At 41.4% G+C, this 17,780-nt stretch overlaps 1 protein-coding gene across 1 annotated transcript in view; it reads left to right on the forward strand.

The window, feature by feature from the left end:
* Positions 1-17,780, forward strand: part of Vps53 (vacuolar protein sorting 53) — a 34,810-nt gene that overhangs the window by 4,381 nt on the left and 12,649 nt on the right. The window contains 16 exon segments of the mRNA XM_073081296.1: positions 165-280; positions 1,123-1,290; positions 2,671-2,794; positions 3,658-3,728; positions 4,280-4,405; positions 4,832-4,991; positions 5,854-6,031; positions 6,593-7,386; positions 8,635-8,901; positions 10,904-11,104; positions 11,867-12,026; positions 13,024-13,256; positions 13,675-13,681; positions 14,178-14,391; positions 15,376-15,404; positions 15,731-15,938. Coding sequence (XP_072937397.1) covers positions 165-280; positions 1,123-1,290; positions 2,671-2,794; positions 3,658-3,728; positions 4,280-4,405; positions 4,832-4,991; positions 5,854-6,031; positions 6,593-7,386; positions 8,635-8,901; positions 10,904-11,104; positions 11,867-12,026; positions 13,024-13,256; positions 13,675-13,681; positions 14,178-14,391; positions 15,376-15,404; positions 15,731-15,938 — 3,056 coding nt within the window.

A 17,780-nucleotide genomic window follows, 5' to 3' on the forward strand; every position in this document is an offset into this window, starting at 1 on the left:
ATATCTGGGGTTGATTATAGATCTTTCGCAGCAGTAGCCACTTACCATCAGGTGGACTGCGTGCTCGTCTGCTACTCCTGTATTATGAAAAAAATGTCTGTAGATAAAAATAGGGCCTTATGCTGGATTACGCAGAGTGACCACCAATGGGCACCCATCCCCAGGTACGGGCAAGGGCGTCTCGCAGCGCACTTTGGCAGAGGCCTGCGCGGTGCTGGACGCGCTGGAGCCCGCCGTCAAGCAGGAGCTGCTGCGCTGGTTCATCGACACGCAGCTCCAGGTACTGGCCACTGGTGCCCGGGTAACTGCTGCGCACTGGCCACTGGTGCCCGGGTACCGGCAAGGTGTAAATCTTGCTCGAAAAAAAAATCTATTTTGCTCACATAAAAACTTCATACTTGGGTTATAAATTGTGTAACTCATGAACATGATATTGTTGGTAAATCCTTCTTGAGTGAACAAATTTCCTACTGAAACCATACCTCCCCCACATCACAAGTCCCATTCTTTCCCGTATTACGTATATCCCCCAACCTCAATTCTATCCTACATAAGAATATGAACGTAATCTGTGGTGGCAGGCTACGCGCACTTAACTTCAACACGTGACGTCACTCTCCCATGACCATGCGCACTTGTCCCCTACAATGTAACTCGTGACGTCACACTCCGCAGGAGCACGCACGCCTCTATTTCACAATCTAACTCGTGACGTTACCCAGCAGTACCACGCCCACCTGTCCCCCGTGTGTCGTGACGTCACACCGTCAGAGCCACGCGCACCTGCTCCCTACAACCTAACACGTGACGTCACTCCCCTCAATACCACGCACTCCTATCCCCCCAATCTAACTCGTGACGACATCAGGAGCACGCGCACCTGTCCCTCCCCATCGAACTCATGACGTCACCCCCCATGACGCAATACGTAATACGTACGCATAACATAAGTAGTGACGTCACCCCTCCCCCCGCAACAGTACTTGCACCTGTCTTCCGCAACCTAACTCGGGACGTTACCCCTCCCCCCCCCCCCTCAGGACCACGTACTCCTTTTCCCTGCAGTCTAACCTACGTGTGACGTAACCGCATAACCTATGGCGTCACCCCCTCCCCCCGAAGGAGTACGTGCACCTGTTCTCGCTGGAGCAGGAGGGCGCGTGGCTGGCGCACGTGGAGCGGCGCTACGCGTGGCTCAAGAAGCACCTGCTGGCCTTCGAGGACTCCCTCGCCAACGTCTTCCCGCCGCCCTGGAGGCTCAGCGAGAGGATCGCGCACCAATTCTGTAAGGTAAGATCATCGTCATCGTCATCAACTTAATACTGTCCCACTGCTGGGCACGGGTAGTGTCGTATAATCCGCGCCAAACAACGAGTCCTCTCTGAAGTTGTTGCGAGCTGGTGTAGTCATACAATTTGCTATATTCAGAGCGGACTAGCAGTTTGTTGTGAACTTTACTTTAGTAATTATTATTGTTTCGTCTTGGTCGACCTTCTTTTGCTGATTAGTAGTTTGGTCCCTTTTGAACTTGCAGCATCTAAGGCCGGGGTCCCGTGGCATTTTGCCAGTCCTGGCATCCTGTAGTTACGTCACTATGCACGGGTCTCCTCTCATAATGAGAAAGGATTAGGCCATAGAGGATAGATTGATTATTAATAACAGGCGATTGACGTGCTCACACACCCTAACCAATGTGAGAGTAGATAAAAAAAATAAAACTTTTTTTATTTCTTATATGTTTTTTTATAGTAATTATTATAAAATAAATATAGTTCAAAAAACTAAAAAACACACTTTTATGATAAAATCAACTAAAAAGTAGAAAATAATTTTCAATCTAGGTATCAATTAAGGAACAGTAAATTGTATAATTGTGAAAAAAGCGTGGAGTGCTCCACTTATCAATTTTCAAAAAGCACCCCACACTTTTTCCACAATTATACAACACTCCAATGTGTGTAATAAAACAACTCCAATGACACTTCACATATACATAATATGTATAAAATATTTAAACTGTTTGGACTGTAAGCTATGCCAAGGAATGAAACATATATACATACAATACAAAACATTACCTAGTGCAGTAAGAAAACCAACAGTTAAAATCAAATCAATCAAATCAAAATTTTTTATTCAAAATAGGTTCTTTACAGATCACTTTTTGAATGTCAAAGCAACTACCACCACTTCACAAGGTGTTTCGTTATGGAGAAGAAGCGGCGAAAGAAACTCCATAACACACATCTTTTAAAAAAAATGTTTTTGACAATGTTAACTTAACGTAATGGTACATGTGGAGCTGGAGCTAATTCAGACCACACCGTTTTGTCAGTCAAATAATCACTTACTTTATAGTACGCTTTTTTACATAGCGTTAGTTTAACGACATGTTTAAACTTTTTTTCTGTGAGATTCAAAATGTGGTCGGGTATTTTATTGTAGTAGCGAATACAGTTGCCCACGAAAGATCTAGCCACCTTACATAATCTATGTTTAGGAATTGCTAATTTATTTCTATTTCTGGTATTAAAGTTATGGTGGTTACTATTTTTTTCAAACATATCAGTGTGTTTTCTTACATACATAATATTTTCATAAATGTATTGACTATTATATCTTTAATATTATATCTTTCATCTGCTATATACAATTGTTTACCATTACCAGATAACGCGGCAAATGCTGAGCGAGATAATGCAGTCGCGCAAGAACGAAGTGGACGTGAAGCTGTTGCTGTACGCGATACAGAAGACATACAACTTCGAGCTGCTGCTGCATAAGAGATTCGTCGGTGAGTGGCTCGGCTCTGAATGCGACCAGTTGTTGTGTTGATGCTTTGAGGTTGTGCATTCATGCTATTTTGTCATTATGAGTATTATGGCATTTGACTACACGGACATTACATAATATTATGTTACCAAACGACGCCACATATTTATTTACGTGACTCTACGAAATACCCATGACCCTATTAATATATTTCATTCACATTAAAATTTATACAAATGATCCTATTAATTAATTCACATGACCCTAAAAATTTATTCATATGACACTACAAGTCTATTCACATGTCACTTCAAATGTATTCACGTAACACTACAAATTCATTCACATGTAACTACAAATTCATTCAAATGACACTACAAATTTATTCACAAGTCACCACAAATCCATTCAAATGCCACTATATATTTATTCACGGAACCCTAAAATTTTATTCATGTGATACTACAGATTTCTTCACATGATACTATTTATTAACATGTCCCTACATTTCTTTTCAGGTGATACTAAAAATTTATCAAATCTAGTTTATTACTGCAATTACATGTCATCATCAACCCATTACTGTCCCACTGCTGGGCACGGGTCTCCTCTCAGAATGAGAAGGATTAGGCCATAGTCCACCGCGCTGGCCAAGTGCACATTGGTAGACTTCACATACCTTTGAAAACTTATTAAGATTTCTCAGGTATGCAGGTTTTCTCACGATGTTTTCCATCACCGTTTAAACAAGTGATAATAACTTCGAACAATCAGAGGTGCGTGCCAGGGATTTGAATCTCGAACCCCTCGAGCAAGAGGCTGATTTTCTTAACCACTAGGCTATCACTGCTTATTAATTATATGTATACAACAATTATCTTTCAGGTACGGAGTTAGGTACGGAGAATGTGGACAATAAGGCGGAGAAGGAAATCTCGTTTGACGACGAAAAAGATGTGAGTTTCTTGTTATGTTCTATCAAATATTGCTTTTGTTTGGTTTAGAATTATATAACAGTTTTGTGACTTTACAAGAATACAGTAGATGGCGTTATGTGTATAAAAGATATTAATCTTTTTTACGAATTTAAATATTGAAGATGACATTTTTCATAAAAATAATAATTCATAAAAAAATTACATCTTTTTTATATACTATTGTCTTTAGGGTGCCCTACCCAAAGGGTAAAAACGGAACCCTATTACTAAGACTTCGCTGTCTGTCCGTCCGTCCGTCTGTCACAGGGCTCTATCTCCGGAACCCTAATAGATAGACACATGAAAAGTTTACTGAAGATACCTAAAGGTGGCCGTAATAACAACAAATACTTACGAAGTCTCAGTAATAGGGTTCCGTTTTTACCCTTTTGGTACAGAACCCTAAAACGCGTCATCCATTTACCAGCTCCGTGAACGTCGAACCACATTGGGATCTTAGAGCATCTATTTTTTTTATTTCGTCTTTCTTTGAGTTATGAAAATATGTTATCTGTGTTATTTGTCTGTAGGGTGGTACGGAGCCGGCAACATCCCCGTGGGTGGGTCTGATCGGGGGCTGTTTCGAGCCGCACCTATCGCTCTACATCACCTCCTTGGACACCCATCTTCGCTCCCTCATGGACAGGTTCGTGCAGGTATACCGTCACATTCATTTTTATTATACGACCATATAGTTCTAGAAGTAAAGACTACGCTTAAATAAACGCTTTCTACACTCAGAGCTCCACACTAGGATTCCCTGTATCGTTGGTGTCATGGACACACACATAGACAAATACACAAACATCCGTACGCAGAAACAGAAATCCAAATTCATTATTCAGGTATGCGTCTGACTGGGGATCGAACACGCTAACAAACCATTATGAAATTCTATAGGATTGGTTAGGTTAGGTTGGAACATAAAAGAAAACAGCGACAATTTCAATTGTCAAAACTGGTTACATTTTATTGTTAGGAGTGAGTAATCTTTACTGATATATGGGTGCGTATTAAATATAATCACTTGCTGTAACGGCAAACGAAAACGTGTAGTTCAACCACGTTCCGTGTGTTCGCAGGACGCGAAGTCATCGGAGCTCTGTGCCAGTGCGGGTGCCGGGGGGGCGGTGGGGGGGAGCGGCAGCGGCGCGGTCATCGCGAGCTGCGCGGACCTGTTCCTCTTCTACAAGAAGTGCTTGGCGCAGTGCGCGAGGCTCACCACCGGGGATCCTATGCTAGGTATAGTAACTGTTACTCCGGTTGTGTTCCCTCGGAGATCCCGGAGTTCTCCAACAAGCGTTGAAGACGACCACCGGGGGGGTTTTAGTGCGGTAAAAGTCCCACATAACCCGGCGTCGCTCCCACGTCGTCGGGTACCTTTTGAAGGTTCCCCCTCGTAAACAAAAAAAAAAGGTATAGTAACTGTTATTAAAATAAATATTATTTTGTTGTATTGTATCGTGACAACGTCTTATAATTCGATGGAGCCGGCTGCACGCACCAAAAAACATGACTCATGCGGCGTTACTTCGCTCTGAGGCGTTCCATTAAGGCTTGAAATGCAAGCGAGAGCGCGGAACGAGCGACAAAGAGGCACAATCGGCCTCCGCGTTCGGCAGCGTTCGAAATATTTCTCTCTCCTACATGAGTGAGCGATGCGTCCGTAATTTCTAATGCAACCATTCCATCAGTATTTTCTTATGACGTTGTCACGTTCAACTATCGTCAGGAAACCGACTTTACAGACAACCTATTTTTTTTTTAATTCAGAATGGTAAAGTTATAAGTTGTCGTGCCATTTAGATTCTAATCCAAATAACAGATTTAGTCTTAGTTATTTTTTTGTATTCAAAGCAGACGCATTACTGCCCTGAGGACTAGTTGGTACGCCTTGGATAAGTATGTCTCCTGTACCACACTTTTCAAAGTGGATACTGAGTACTGCTGTTATTAAGCCGAGATAGGTATAGCAATAGTGCCTCCGGAGTTGAACAATAATGTTGTTGCACATGTTTAGACAAATCAATAACGTAAATCTACATACATGTGGCGCCATCTCTTACCAAGTCACTAATACGGTAATTCCCCTTGTCCTCCGCAGAGCTCGCGGGCGTGTTCCAGAAGTACTTGCGCGAGTACGCGGGCAGCGTGCTGCAAGCGGCACTGCCGCGGGCGGGCGGCGCGGGCGGCGCGGGGGGCGGGGCCGCGCTGTCGCTGGGCGCCGTGCCGCACCTCGTCACCAACCTGCACACGCTGCTGCGCGACGACGCCGCGGCCAGGTGAGCGGGGCGGGGGGCGGGGGGGAGGGGGGCCGCACCTCGTCACCAACCTGCACACGCTGCTGCGCGACGACGCCGCGGCCAGGTGAGCGGGGCGGGGGGCGGGGGGGAGGGGGGCCGCACCTCGTCACCAACCTGCACACGCTGCTGCGCGACGACGCCGCGGCCAGGTGAGCGGGGCGGGGGGCGGGGGGGAGGGGGGCCGCACCTCGTCACCAACCTGCACACGCTGCTGCGCGACGACGCCGCGGCCAGGTGAGCGGGGCGGGGGGCGGGGGGGAGGGGGGCCGCACCTCGTCACCAACCTGCACACGCTGCTGCGCGACGACGCCGCGGCCAGGTGAGCGGGGCGGGGGGCGGGGGGGAGGGGGGCCGCACCTCGTCACCAACCTGCACACGCTGCTTACCACCAAAAAATTATTGAAAAAAATATATATGAAACTTATATATTTTATGTATTGCAAAAATGTAATTAAAATGTAATTTGTAGTTGTTATAAAAAAAATATTCTTCATTTACCCAATCATATCAAAACAATGACATTATTCTCAACTTTTCCAGATACACGAAACAGGAGATAGCGAAAATAACGAGCGTGATCACGACATCAGAGTACTGTCTGGAGACTACAGTCCATCTGGAGCAGAAGCTGAAGGAGAAGGTGGCGCCGAGCCTCGCGGACAAGATCGACCTGGTGCCCGAGCAGGACCTCTTCCACAAGATGATCAGCAACTGCATCCAGTTGCTCGTGCAAGACCTGGAGCTAGCCTGCGAGCCAGCTCTCCAAGCGATGACCAAGATATCCTGGCTGCACTTCGACAACGTAGGCGACCAGAGCTCCTACGTAACCCAAATAATCATGCACTTGAAGAATACCGTCCCCAATCTGAGAGATAACTTGGCGTCCTCGAGGAAGTATTTCACGCAATTCTGCATACGGTTCGCGAATTCATTCATTCCCAAATTCATTCAGAATGTATACAAATGTAAGCCGATCTCGACGGTCGGCTCCGAGCAACTCCTCCTAGACACGCATATGCTAAAAACAGCGCTACTAGAGCTGCCATCTATCGGCTCTGAGGTGAAGCGACAAGCTCCAACAACGTATACGAAAGTCGTCATCAAATTGATGACGAAAGCGGAGATGATCTTGAAGTTAGTCATGGCGCCCTTGGATGGGAATATAGAAGGGTTTGTGGCCCAATTCGTTCAGCTCCTGCCGGAGAGCACGATCGCGGAGTTCCACAAGGTGCTAGACATGAAGGGCGCGAAGCTCTCCAAAGCCCAGCTCAGCTCTATGGATGCCCTGTTTAGGGAAACTACCAAAAATGTTAATAGTGATGCCGGAAAATGAAGTTAATTACATACGTCATATACCTGTGGTCGAGAATAGGCCATGTAATAAATGTGACTTGTATAAATAACACGCTTAAGACATGTAACTTTTTTTTTATAATATAGGAGTAGCAGAGTTGATGATAAGTGGCTACTGCCACACATGGACATCTGTAATCAACACCAGATAGGATTCCGTCCTGAGGACGGCAACAGATGCACCGCTACTCCTGAGAACTAAGCTAGAACACCTCGGAATAGTATGTCTCCCTTACCACACTCTTCAAACCAGAAGAAAGCAGCGTTTAACACTACTGTTATTAGGAAGAATTCGATCTTCAAACTTGACTTGTAAAATGGTATTTTAATATTTATAGTGCTTTGGCGACCCACGTGGCGGAGCGGTCACCATGCCGGTCTGACGCGCAGAGGGTCCCGGGTTCGATCCCCGGCCGAGATTTCTAAATGATGAATTTAGATTTCTGTTTCTGAGTCTGGGTGTTTGTGTATTTGTCTCTGTGTGTGTCCATAGCACCCACGATACAGGGAATCCTAGTGTGGGGCTGTGAGTGTAGAAAGCGTTTTGGATGTTTTCACTGGATCGTAATTCTTAGTTTGTGGTGTATTACGGTTAAATTATAATTATGTGTCGTTATACGTGGGTAGTACTTTGAGAAACATTGTCTTAAAGTTTTAGTAACTTATTGTGGTGATTGACATTCCAGTGACTTATGTTTGTATGATTGTTTTTTTTTTTTGTATAAAACGCACTGATTGGTTGATGCTAATAATTGTATTAAATAAAGTTTTATAACCAAGTTCTTGTTTATTTATTTTTTCAACCTATATAACAGAAATAATTAGGTATATTTTGGTTGTTTTGTAAAATGGTTCCGGTATCCGCTGATGTATGCAAAATATATACAAAGTCATGAGTAAAAATTATAACGTATTTTCCTTAAATCAGCCAAATAGAAGATTTCGGTTTTTTTCTCTTATTTCAAAAGTAAATTGAAAAAAATATTTCAATGCTGAAACAAGTAAAAATAATCCAACACAACAACATCCGATAAGATTAGGCTGAATGTTTGTTTACATTTCACTTTCCTGTTTAAAACCTACGCTGTAAACAACGGCCCGTCAACAGAACGTCAGTGTCAAAGTCAGTCCGCGGGAGGCCGCACGAACGCGGCGCCGTTAAAAATAATAACAAAAAATGAAATTGCCTGTACGCAAGTGTTATCAAGCGTTTAAAATTGGGATATTAGTTCTAATAGTAGTGGCGTTGTTGAGTTGTTTCGAGCGATGGCGGGGCGGGCGGCGATCGGCGCGCGCTCAGTACTTAGATCCTGTAGAGGAGGAATACGAAAGGCAGATCTTGGAAGACGAGGCTCGGATTATTCCGGGTTTAGGCGAGGGGGGAGTTGCGGCACATCTCGTGGGAGAGGCGAAGAGGCTCGGCGAGGAGTCCGAGAAGAAGCTGGCCATTAACGTGTATCTAAGTGATAGGATTGCGTACAACCGCACTCTGAAAGGTGAGTACGGTCTAATTGTCGCGAGTACTGTTATAATGGATAAGTGGTGTTTGCTGAGTGCAAGTAGCACTGCACTCGCGTGATTTGAGCCAGTTATTACTGCTTGTTAATGGAAATTAAATAGATTGTCTTTGCAATATATTTTTTTTACCAGAAAACTTGTAGTGTCTATTTTTTTCTGGTAAATTATCCCAAAATTACTTTTTGTGTAAATAAAAATTGTTATAATATTTACACAGTTTTGGAAGCTCTCTTCTCTCTCTTGATCAATTCTATCCCCAAGGGTATAAAATAGGGGATGAAAATATTACTTCGTAACGCGAGTGAAGCCGCGGGCAAAAGCTTGTATCTTATAATATGTATGTAAATAAGATGGTAAATATTGAATACTTTAAGTGGTAACTGAATGCTGAAAAAATATGAAATCAAAATAATACCCCATCTGTAATCATACTTAATTATTGAACATGTTTGTGAGAAGATATATTCAGCAGTAAACATTTAACTAACATATTTCATATCCACATGTTACATTTATATATAAACCACACTTTCATGTGGCTACTACCTTCACTATGTAGTTTTTCAATATTTCATTAAAAAATCTTAATAATTTTGAAATATAATAAATATAAGCCCTTACTACCCTCTCAGAATTGGAATTCTGTCAAAAAGTTACCCAAAAATCACATATCTAACTTTCAAAACACAAAGCAGCTTTGAAAATCTTTAATTCCTATTTTTATATAATTACATAAGCATATTGATCTTATGAAATACTAGTTTAAATTTTACATGCAATATTTCTATTATTTCCTACATATAGAGCTATTTGTGTGAAGCTTGTTGAAATTGATTAAAATTATCGAGTGTGTCAATTTGGTTCCGTGGTCCGTTACAACAATAAAATGTCACGGTTGTAAAAGCGTGAAATTAGTGTAGGATGTATTGTGAGTCGCATGCTGCATGGATTCTAAATGGTTATATTTGTTAATTTGAATATGTGCGATCTGGTAGGAATGTGTTGGAGAAAAATATTTTTATTAATGCAATTTATCAATTATAACTTTTTGATCATTATTCTTGCATTGTTATTCGATAATTTTTCTTAATATGTTTTGCATGTAGTTTGTACCTATAATGTAACTCTTACTAAGATTATTACTGTATAGCTGCCTAGAATCCAATGTTATAGTGTTTACTTTGTTGGTACAAGTAATAAATAAATAAATAGCAAAGTTAAAAGTCAAACCTGATTATGTAACATTGCGAAAATGGTATATGACAGTGATTTAGACTTGAAATATTTACATAAAATAAATTCACATTATACTTGGATTCAAAACAATCCTACATATGTTAAAATTATTATAATCAACCATTAGGTCATTTTTCTTTATAATATAGGAGTAATAGACGAGCATACAGTCTACTTGATAAGTTTCTAAAGCCATCTATGTACGTCTGTAATCAACCTCCGATAAATTTCCTATCTGAAGTCGGCCACAGATGCGCCGCTACCCCTGAGGACTAAGCTAGAATGCCTCGGAAAAGTATGTCTCCCTTGCCACCATTTCAAACCATAACGCATCAGCATTTAACACTGCCATTATTAAGCAGAAATAGGTGTGACTGTGGTGCCGCTGGAGTCGAACCAATGAGAGTTCTACCACCTTTTCTTGTAGTAGCCATAGAAGCAAGCATTACGATAATTAAAACTGTCTACCTCTACCTTTTTTTATAATATAGGAGTAGCAGACGAGCACGCAGTCCACCTGATGGTAAGTGGCTACTGCCTCCCATGGACATCTGTAATCAACCCCAGATAGGCTTTGATACTCCTATCTGAGGTCGGCCACTACCCCTGAGTACTAAGCTGAAACGCGTCGGAAACGTATGTCTCCCTTACCACACCTTCAAACCAGAACACAGCAGCATCTAACACTGCTGTTATGAGGCAGAAATATACTAACTAGTACATAAAAAATCATTTCCGTTCTAGATTACCGCAACCCAGCGTGCAAGCGGGTGCTTTACGACGCGGAGTTGCCGTCAGCGTCAGTGATCCTGATATTCCACAACGAGCCCTACTCGGTGGTGGTGCGGACCATATGGAGCGTGGTGAACAGCGCCCGCCGGGACCAGCCCTGGTACTCGAGGGCGAACTATGTTGACAGGGAGACTGGCAGGACCATGACTTTGGGTAAGCTTTTATTACTTTACTTGCCTGTGTGGTCTGAAGTAGTTTTTTTTTAATACCCCGTTCGTATCTGTAATAAAACACGGTGCGTAGTGATCGTAAATAATGGACCAAATTTAGGCCAAATACATAGATGATTGAATGCAAAGAGCAGAGCAGAATGAAAATTAAAAGTGCGTAAAAATTACAATCAATGTATTTGTCGCATTCAGTACTCTGTTCACATCAGAATATCTGTGTCATTTAACAGTGACTAGCAGTGACTAGAGTAACTAGCATAAGGCAAATATAAATGCTGCAGTGTGGTCACCAAAATCAATTATCAATGAATAAAATTGATTTATGTTTATTTCCAATATTTACCTAAAAGGGCTTAGTTATTATTCTGTTGCCTCTTTAGTAACAAAAGGCATGAATATATGCACGCGTAAGTGGAACTATTACGAAACAAGTAATATAAAAAAAGATTGACTGATATGACACGACACACGTAATGTAGCGTATCATATGGTATATAGCGTATCGTATCGTATCATATACCGTAAAAATATCTGGGGGCACGGTAGTGCCCCCCCCCCCCCAAGTCAAGCAAAAAAAAGCGGCACGGCTGACCATTCTCTTCTCGAAGCAATATATTTTTTGCAAAACCAGAAATAGTGATAACCCACTTTATGATACTAACCGCTTTTATTAATAATCAAAACACAGCCCCGCAAGAAATATAACTTAATAAAATGGGTATATCTATACCTTATAATCTTCCAGGGTACCCTGGCCAAGACCCGACCTCACCCTTCGTGTACCTGAAGGAGATCATCCTGGTGGACGACAACTCCACGCTGCCCGACCTGAAGGGCAAGCTGAGCCACTACATCCGCACCAGGCTGCCCCCCGACCTCGTCCGCGTCGTGCGGTTACCGGATCGGTATGATTTGTGTTGTAAATGCACCAAATTATGCAATCAGACCTTTTTATATACGACTAATAGCGCCCGCGTTAAAAAAAACATGACATACATATAAATGAAAATTTGTACCTTCATTGGAATGGCAGTGGCGCCATCTGTCGAAAATTGGTCGAACTTTCGTGGGCTCATGCACAACAACTTTGCTAAAGATCATCACATGTTCAAATGCATAGTTTACGATTCTATAAAGAACATACAGACACATTCATATTTAAATATATAGACAGAGGTAACAAAATACCATGCAGTCCACCTGATGGTGACTGGACATTGTCTCCCACGGACATCTGCCACAGATGCGTTGCTGTCCCTAAAAACTATGTTGGAATGCTTAAAAGTATATCTTCCTTATTACACCCGTCAAACCAAAACACAGCAGCGTTGAATACTGCTGCTATAAGACAGAAATAGGATTGGCGGTGGTACCCCTGGAATCGAACCAAGACGGGTTCTACCACCTTCATATAGCACCAATATACAATCAATGATATAGAGCAGTCATTGCAGGTCACCAGCTACCAAATGTAAAAGAACAGTATTGCTAGAAGTTGATCACAGATATGAATATACCCAAAAGGAAAGATGGGTAGAAAGGTAATAAAAAGTGTATGGTTGGTGGTATAGAAAAATAGGGTTGATGACCTCACGATCTTACACAGTTTAATAAATGTTTTTTTTTAAATGATGATAAAGTGTATGTATATGCCGGAAAATTTCAAAATGTTTCAGGAATTTTCTTCCTTTGCATTACAGCAATTATATTTTGTTCTTCATTATATGGTATCACCACTCGTATCAATCCAAAAATCTGTTTACAAGTCTATCTTTCAAAAAGTACCTTCTTATACTTAAGCAATAGTTTCTTCCAAATTACTTTCAAGTCTTCTCGTAAAAAAGATATTCTTTGAAACGACCTTCAAAATCCTGTTTAACGTCACCATGACACTGGCCCCAGGGTAGGATTGACGCAGGCCAGGTTGGCCGGCAGCCGGAACGCTACCGCTGACGTCATGATCTTCCTCGACTCTCACTGTGAGGCCAACGTGGACTGGCTTCGGCCTCTCCTCCAGAGGATCAAACAGGAACGAACCGCCGTCCTCACACCCATCATAGATATGGTGGAACAGGACACCTTGATGTACGAACCGGGGGATTTGATAGACTTTCAGGTGAAGAAGAAGTTGTGGGGTTCTGTAGTACTGATAAACATTCTAGATATCTTTCCACTAAAGAGAGGGTAGTAGAAACTATTGAAGTTGTATGTAATGTAATAGTTTGAGTATATAGGGATGTCTTATAGATTTCCACAAAAATGTAAGGGATCATTTAAGTAGCGGGTCCTGTAGCGTTGTGAATAGGAGTTATAACTATATATCTATTGTATCCTTATAAAGACATTGACCTATTAGTAATTTTCTATATTTTTTTGTCATATTTTACCCTTTATCATCTAAATCTATCGTTTATTTTCTTGCCACTTTTCCAAAATTATTATCATCAAATTCATTTTTACTAGCCATTAATGTTTTCTTTGCAAAATATCTCCTTTTATCGAAGCGAGTATTGTATTCGTCATTTTTACCGATTTTTTGTTTCATTCTCTCAGTATACGAGTTCATTAAATTCTGCAACGTTTATAATCTTTCTTACAAGTTGCTTTTCCATGTCCAAAATTCCAAAATAAACTCGATTCATTTCATTACCGTTATCATTTGAGATGTGTTATTCATTGTTTCCAGATTTTTTATTTCATTCTGCCCAAACAAATAAGTTCTGTAAGTTTAATAAAATCGTCCCTCCAACAGGATCCATTTAACAGAAGCGCGTTTTATATATGCGTATTTATTCAATTATTTCATACATAAAATTCTTTAAGCAAGGTTAATAAACGTTCATCAACTATGTCGGTCTAAACGCGAAAAAACTTCCTGAGTACAAATGTCCGTCCAATACGAGAATCGACCAAAACCAGCGTCATTTCTATTTCATACTTTTATCACATACGTTTAATTACTTAAACTCTGCAAGGCTTATGCAAATGTGGTCCGTCTTTCGCATACCCTTCTCTCTGTACGTAAAATTCTTAAAGCGAGCTCCAATGTCCAACAGTGTTGGTTTGACGCAAGCGCGCCTCGCGGGCGCCCGGTTCGCGGTGGGCGAGGTGCTGGTGTTCCTGGACTCACACTGCGAGGGCCAGCAGGACTGGCTCCGGCCGCTGCTGCAGAGGATCAAGGAGTCCTCCCACGCGGTCGTCGTGCCAATCATTGATGTCATTGATTCCTCAGATTTCTACTACAGCGTCCAAGATCCCACCGTCTTTCAGGTGCGGTCGGGTTTTGCAGTAATAGTGGTCCTAGCATGCTCCCCTGTGGTCGTCCCGTAACTAAATGTACTGTACAGTATTAAAATATTAATTTTAAACGGAATATTTAACTTAAAGCATGTTATAAATAGAATGATAATATTATTTCATATTTTAAGACATATTTACGTTAATAGAAAGTTTATTTTAAGTAGTAAATTGTATCAAAAGCTTCTGACGATTCTATAAAGTCAAGAAAATAATTGAATCGATCATGATTTTATTTTTAATAATAAACATAAGCAAAGCCGTAGAACCAGCATGTTCTCCGCCTAGAATGAAGCAAACATTTCCCGCTGTACAAAAAGCAACCCATTGACGACTTTTCGGTTGTTGTTTCATTCGCACTTTGTTTTATAAATACACTTATCCACTTCACGGTCTCGTGTTCTACTCACGTGTTTGCTTGCACATTGAAAACCACTTAAATTTTGGTACTTATTTTTGACGTCTCACTCATGTTTAATACGGTGACAGAGAGAAGTATACTTAAGTCATAGGTTTTTGGTTAAAATTTCAGTGAGTTTTATGGGTTTTATTTGTAATTCCGAATTTCAGTTTTGTTTTCATTTCATTCAGTTTGTTTTAAATTCTTGGTTTTGCTGGTTTTTTTAAGATTTCTTTGTTTCTTTTTCTTTTCTTGAAATGTCATCAATTAATTTGGTTTCATCTTTGCATCTGTGTGAAATATTTTTAAGTTGCATTCTTAACTTAGTTTCCTTGTCACTTCATTCATATCTTTTGTATTACTTTATTATATCTAACATTTCACGATTTATTTGGGTAGCTATTTGTTTGGTGTGTTAATTTTTTAGGGATTGCTGTTTTGTAGAAAAATTTAATTACATTTCAGTTTTTATTTTGTGCCTTCTACAGAAAATATAAAACTTACTTAGTAATACATTACCACGAACGTGCAACATGTGGAATCAACTTTCTCCCGAGGTATTCTCGGAGCACTATGATGTGTAGAGGTTTTTAAGAAAAGTGCAAAAAGAGCTATGTGATGATGGCGGTGGTAGAATCTTATGGTTCGACTCCGGCGGAATCACCGCCACACCTTTTTCTACCTAAAAGCTGCAGTGTTCAGTACTGCTGAGTTCCGCTTTGAAGGATGTGGTAAAGAAGTCAAACTTCATCCAAGGTGTTCCAACTGAATCCTCGGGGATAACAACGCATCTGTGATCGGCTTCAGGTAGGACTAACATCCTATCTGTGGTTGATTATAGATCTCCATTGGCATTACCCACTTACCATCAGATGGATCGCTCGTCTGCTACTTCTATGTCATAAAACACAGGCAAGGTCTGATGCGGGCGAGGATGAAGGGCGCCCGGGTGGCTCGGGGCGACGTGCTGATATTCCTCGATGCTCACTGCGAGGGCAGCACCGACTGGCTGAGGCCGTTGCTCCAGCGGGTTCGACACAAGAGGGATGCGGTCCTCACGCCCCTCATTGACGTCATAGACCAGACCACCTTCCAGCTTGACGCGGCTGAACACTTCCAGGTCGTGGATGGAGGATGTGCGGAGTTTGCATGGCATGTCTACTAATAAACCTCTGGTAAATAAGGGCTTGGGAACCGGATGAACGACCTAATAACTGCTTGATCTGAAGTCTAGCGATCTAGGAATGTAGTGCTATTAAAGATGCAATATGTCACGATGACTTGAGCTTAAGAGAAGTGATCCAGATCCCTTGTGCGTTAAATAACAGAATACATATAAACATTTTTGATGCATGCGATTTACTAATTGGAAAGGACTCTTTCTGAGGATTTGTATCAGTTTCACTGCATGCCCGTCTGTGTAATTCTATTGTGAAGGTGGTCTTGAAGGTGGTAGAATCTTTTGTGATTCGACTTCAGAGGCACCATCATTTTCTGCATTTCCTCTCTACATTAAAGTTTTCATTAAAAGCACTGCTAAAATTATATATTACTGAATATTAAAGTAAGAATTATTTAATTCATATGTATTAAGAATATTATTTCGATATTGTATTGGAACTTTTGTGTGCGACGCATCACACGTTTGTGTTTGTTTTTGTTTTGAGGTTTGCGGCAAGTGCCAAAGGTGCATCCACATGCAGTGTTGTAATTATTTGCTCACCGACCCTTCATCGCAGAAGAAAAGCAATGGAGCTTCTACTATTGAATAAATTACCAATATTGAATAAATTTTTCAATCTTTATATTGGTGAGGTTAGGTTAGGTTAGTAAATAATAGTAGAGATATACGTGTAGTTTTTGAGTACAGTGTAATCATTTCTTTTAGGTAATGGTGTGGTATTAATATTTTAACCCTCTCTAATGCTTTGTAGATTTAATCTTGTTGTAGAGTTTTGTGTAAAAATATTATTATTTAAGTATAATATAGTATGAGTAAGTATAATATTATGTAATTTAAATTTAGTATTACATTTGAAGCTTTGTTTGCAGAAGTTCTGCTTTGTTTTTACTGCTGACCACGGTACAGGGTTCGATTCCCTGCCAAATAGACAATTTTAATTAAAGCAACTCTAACCAGAATTCCTTCTTGAATTTAATCTTAAATGCTTTGCTCAGTATTAAATCCCTTCGAAACATCACATGCGCCGAGGCGAAGTCTACGATGCGAGGTGGTCCAGACCGAGCACTTGGCAATAGCATAATTTCACAGACCGCAATTGTATTTGACGTTACAAGTCAATATCAGAAGACATGCAATACAGCATAATTTAAAGGTGGTAGAACCCTCTGTTCTTCGACCGGTGGCACCACCGGCACACCTATTTCTGTTATGACAGCAGTGTTAAGGGCTGCTGTGTTCGGGTTTGGAGGGTGTGCTAAGAGGGACATACTTTTCAGAGGCGTTCCAGCCTCCTCAGGGATAGCGGCGCATCTCAAGCCGACCAGGTGGCAGTCTGATCTTGTCTGGGATTGAGTATAGATGTCCATAGGCGGCAGTAGCCACTTGCCATCAGGTGGACTGCAGCTTCGTCTACTTCTAATTTTATAAAAAAGTGCCAAAAGTGTGGATGAAATATTATATTAGGGCGTTTGTCCACCGCCTCCGACACCGGACCGTCGACGAGAACGAGTTTATTTCGGGCCGCCTTTAATATGAAGTGACGGACGTGCTGTGGACACGCGGCTGTAGTAAATGTATGTATGATCCGCGTAAAACTGCAAGTCCTCTCTGTATATAGAAATGAATCGCGTCGCCATAGCAAATTGTATGACAACACCAGCTCGCAACAACTTCAGAGGGGATTAGCAGTTTAGCGAGGATTATACCGCTACTTCGGCGCCGTTATCTCGTACTCGGTGACGGTTCGGTGACGGAGGCGGTGGACAAACGATCTATGGC

This window comes from Epargyreus clarus, unplaced genomic scaffold (assembly GCF_041222505.1).
Source record: "Epargyreus clarus isolate Ecla_fem2 unplaced genomic scaffold, WU_Ecla_fem_2.2 ptg000016l, whole genome shotgun sequence".
NCBI classification, from domain to species: domain Eukaryota; kingdom Metazoa; phylum Arthropoda; class Insecta; order Lepidoptera; family Hesperiidae; genus Epargyreus; species Epargyreus clarus.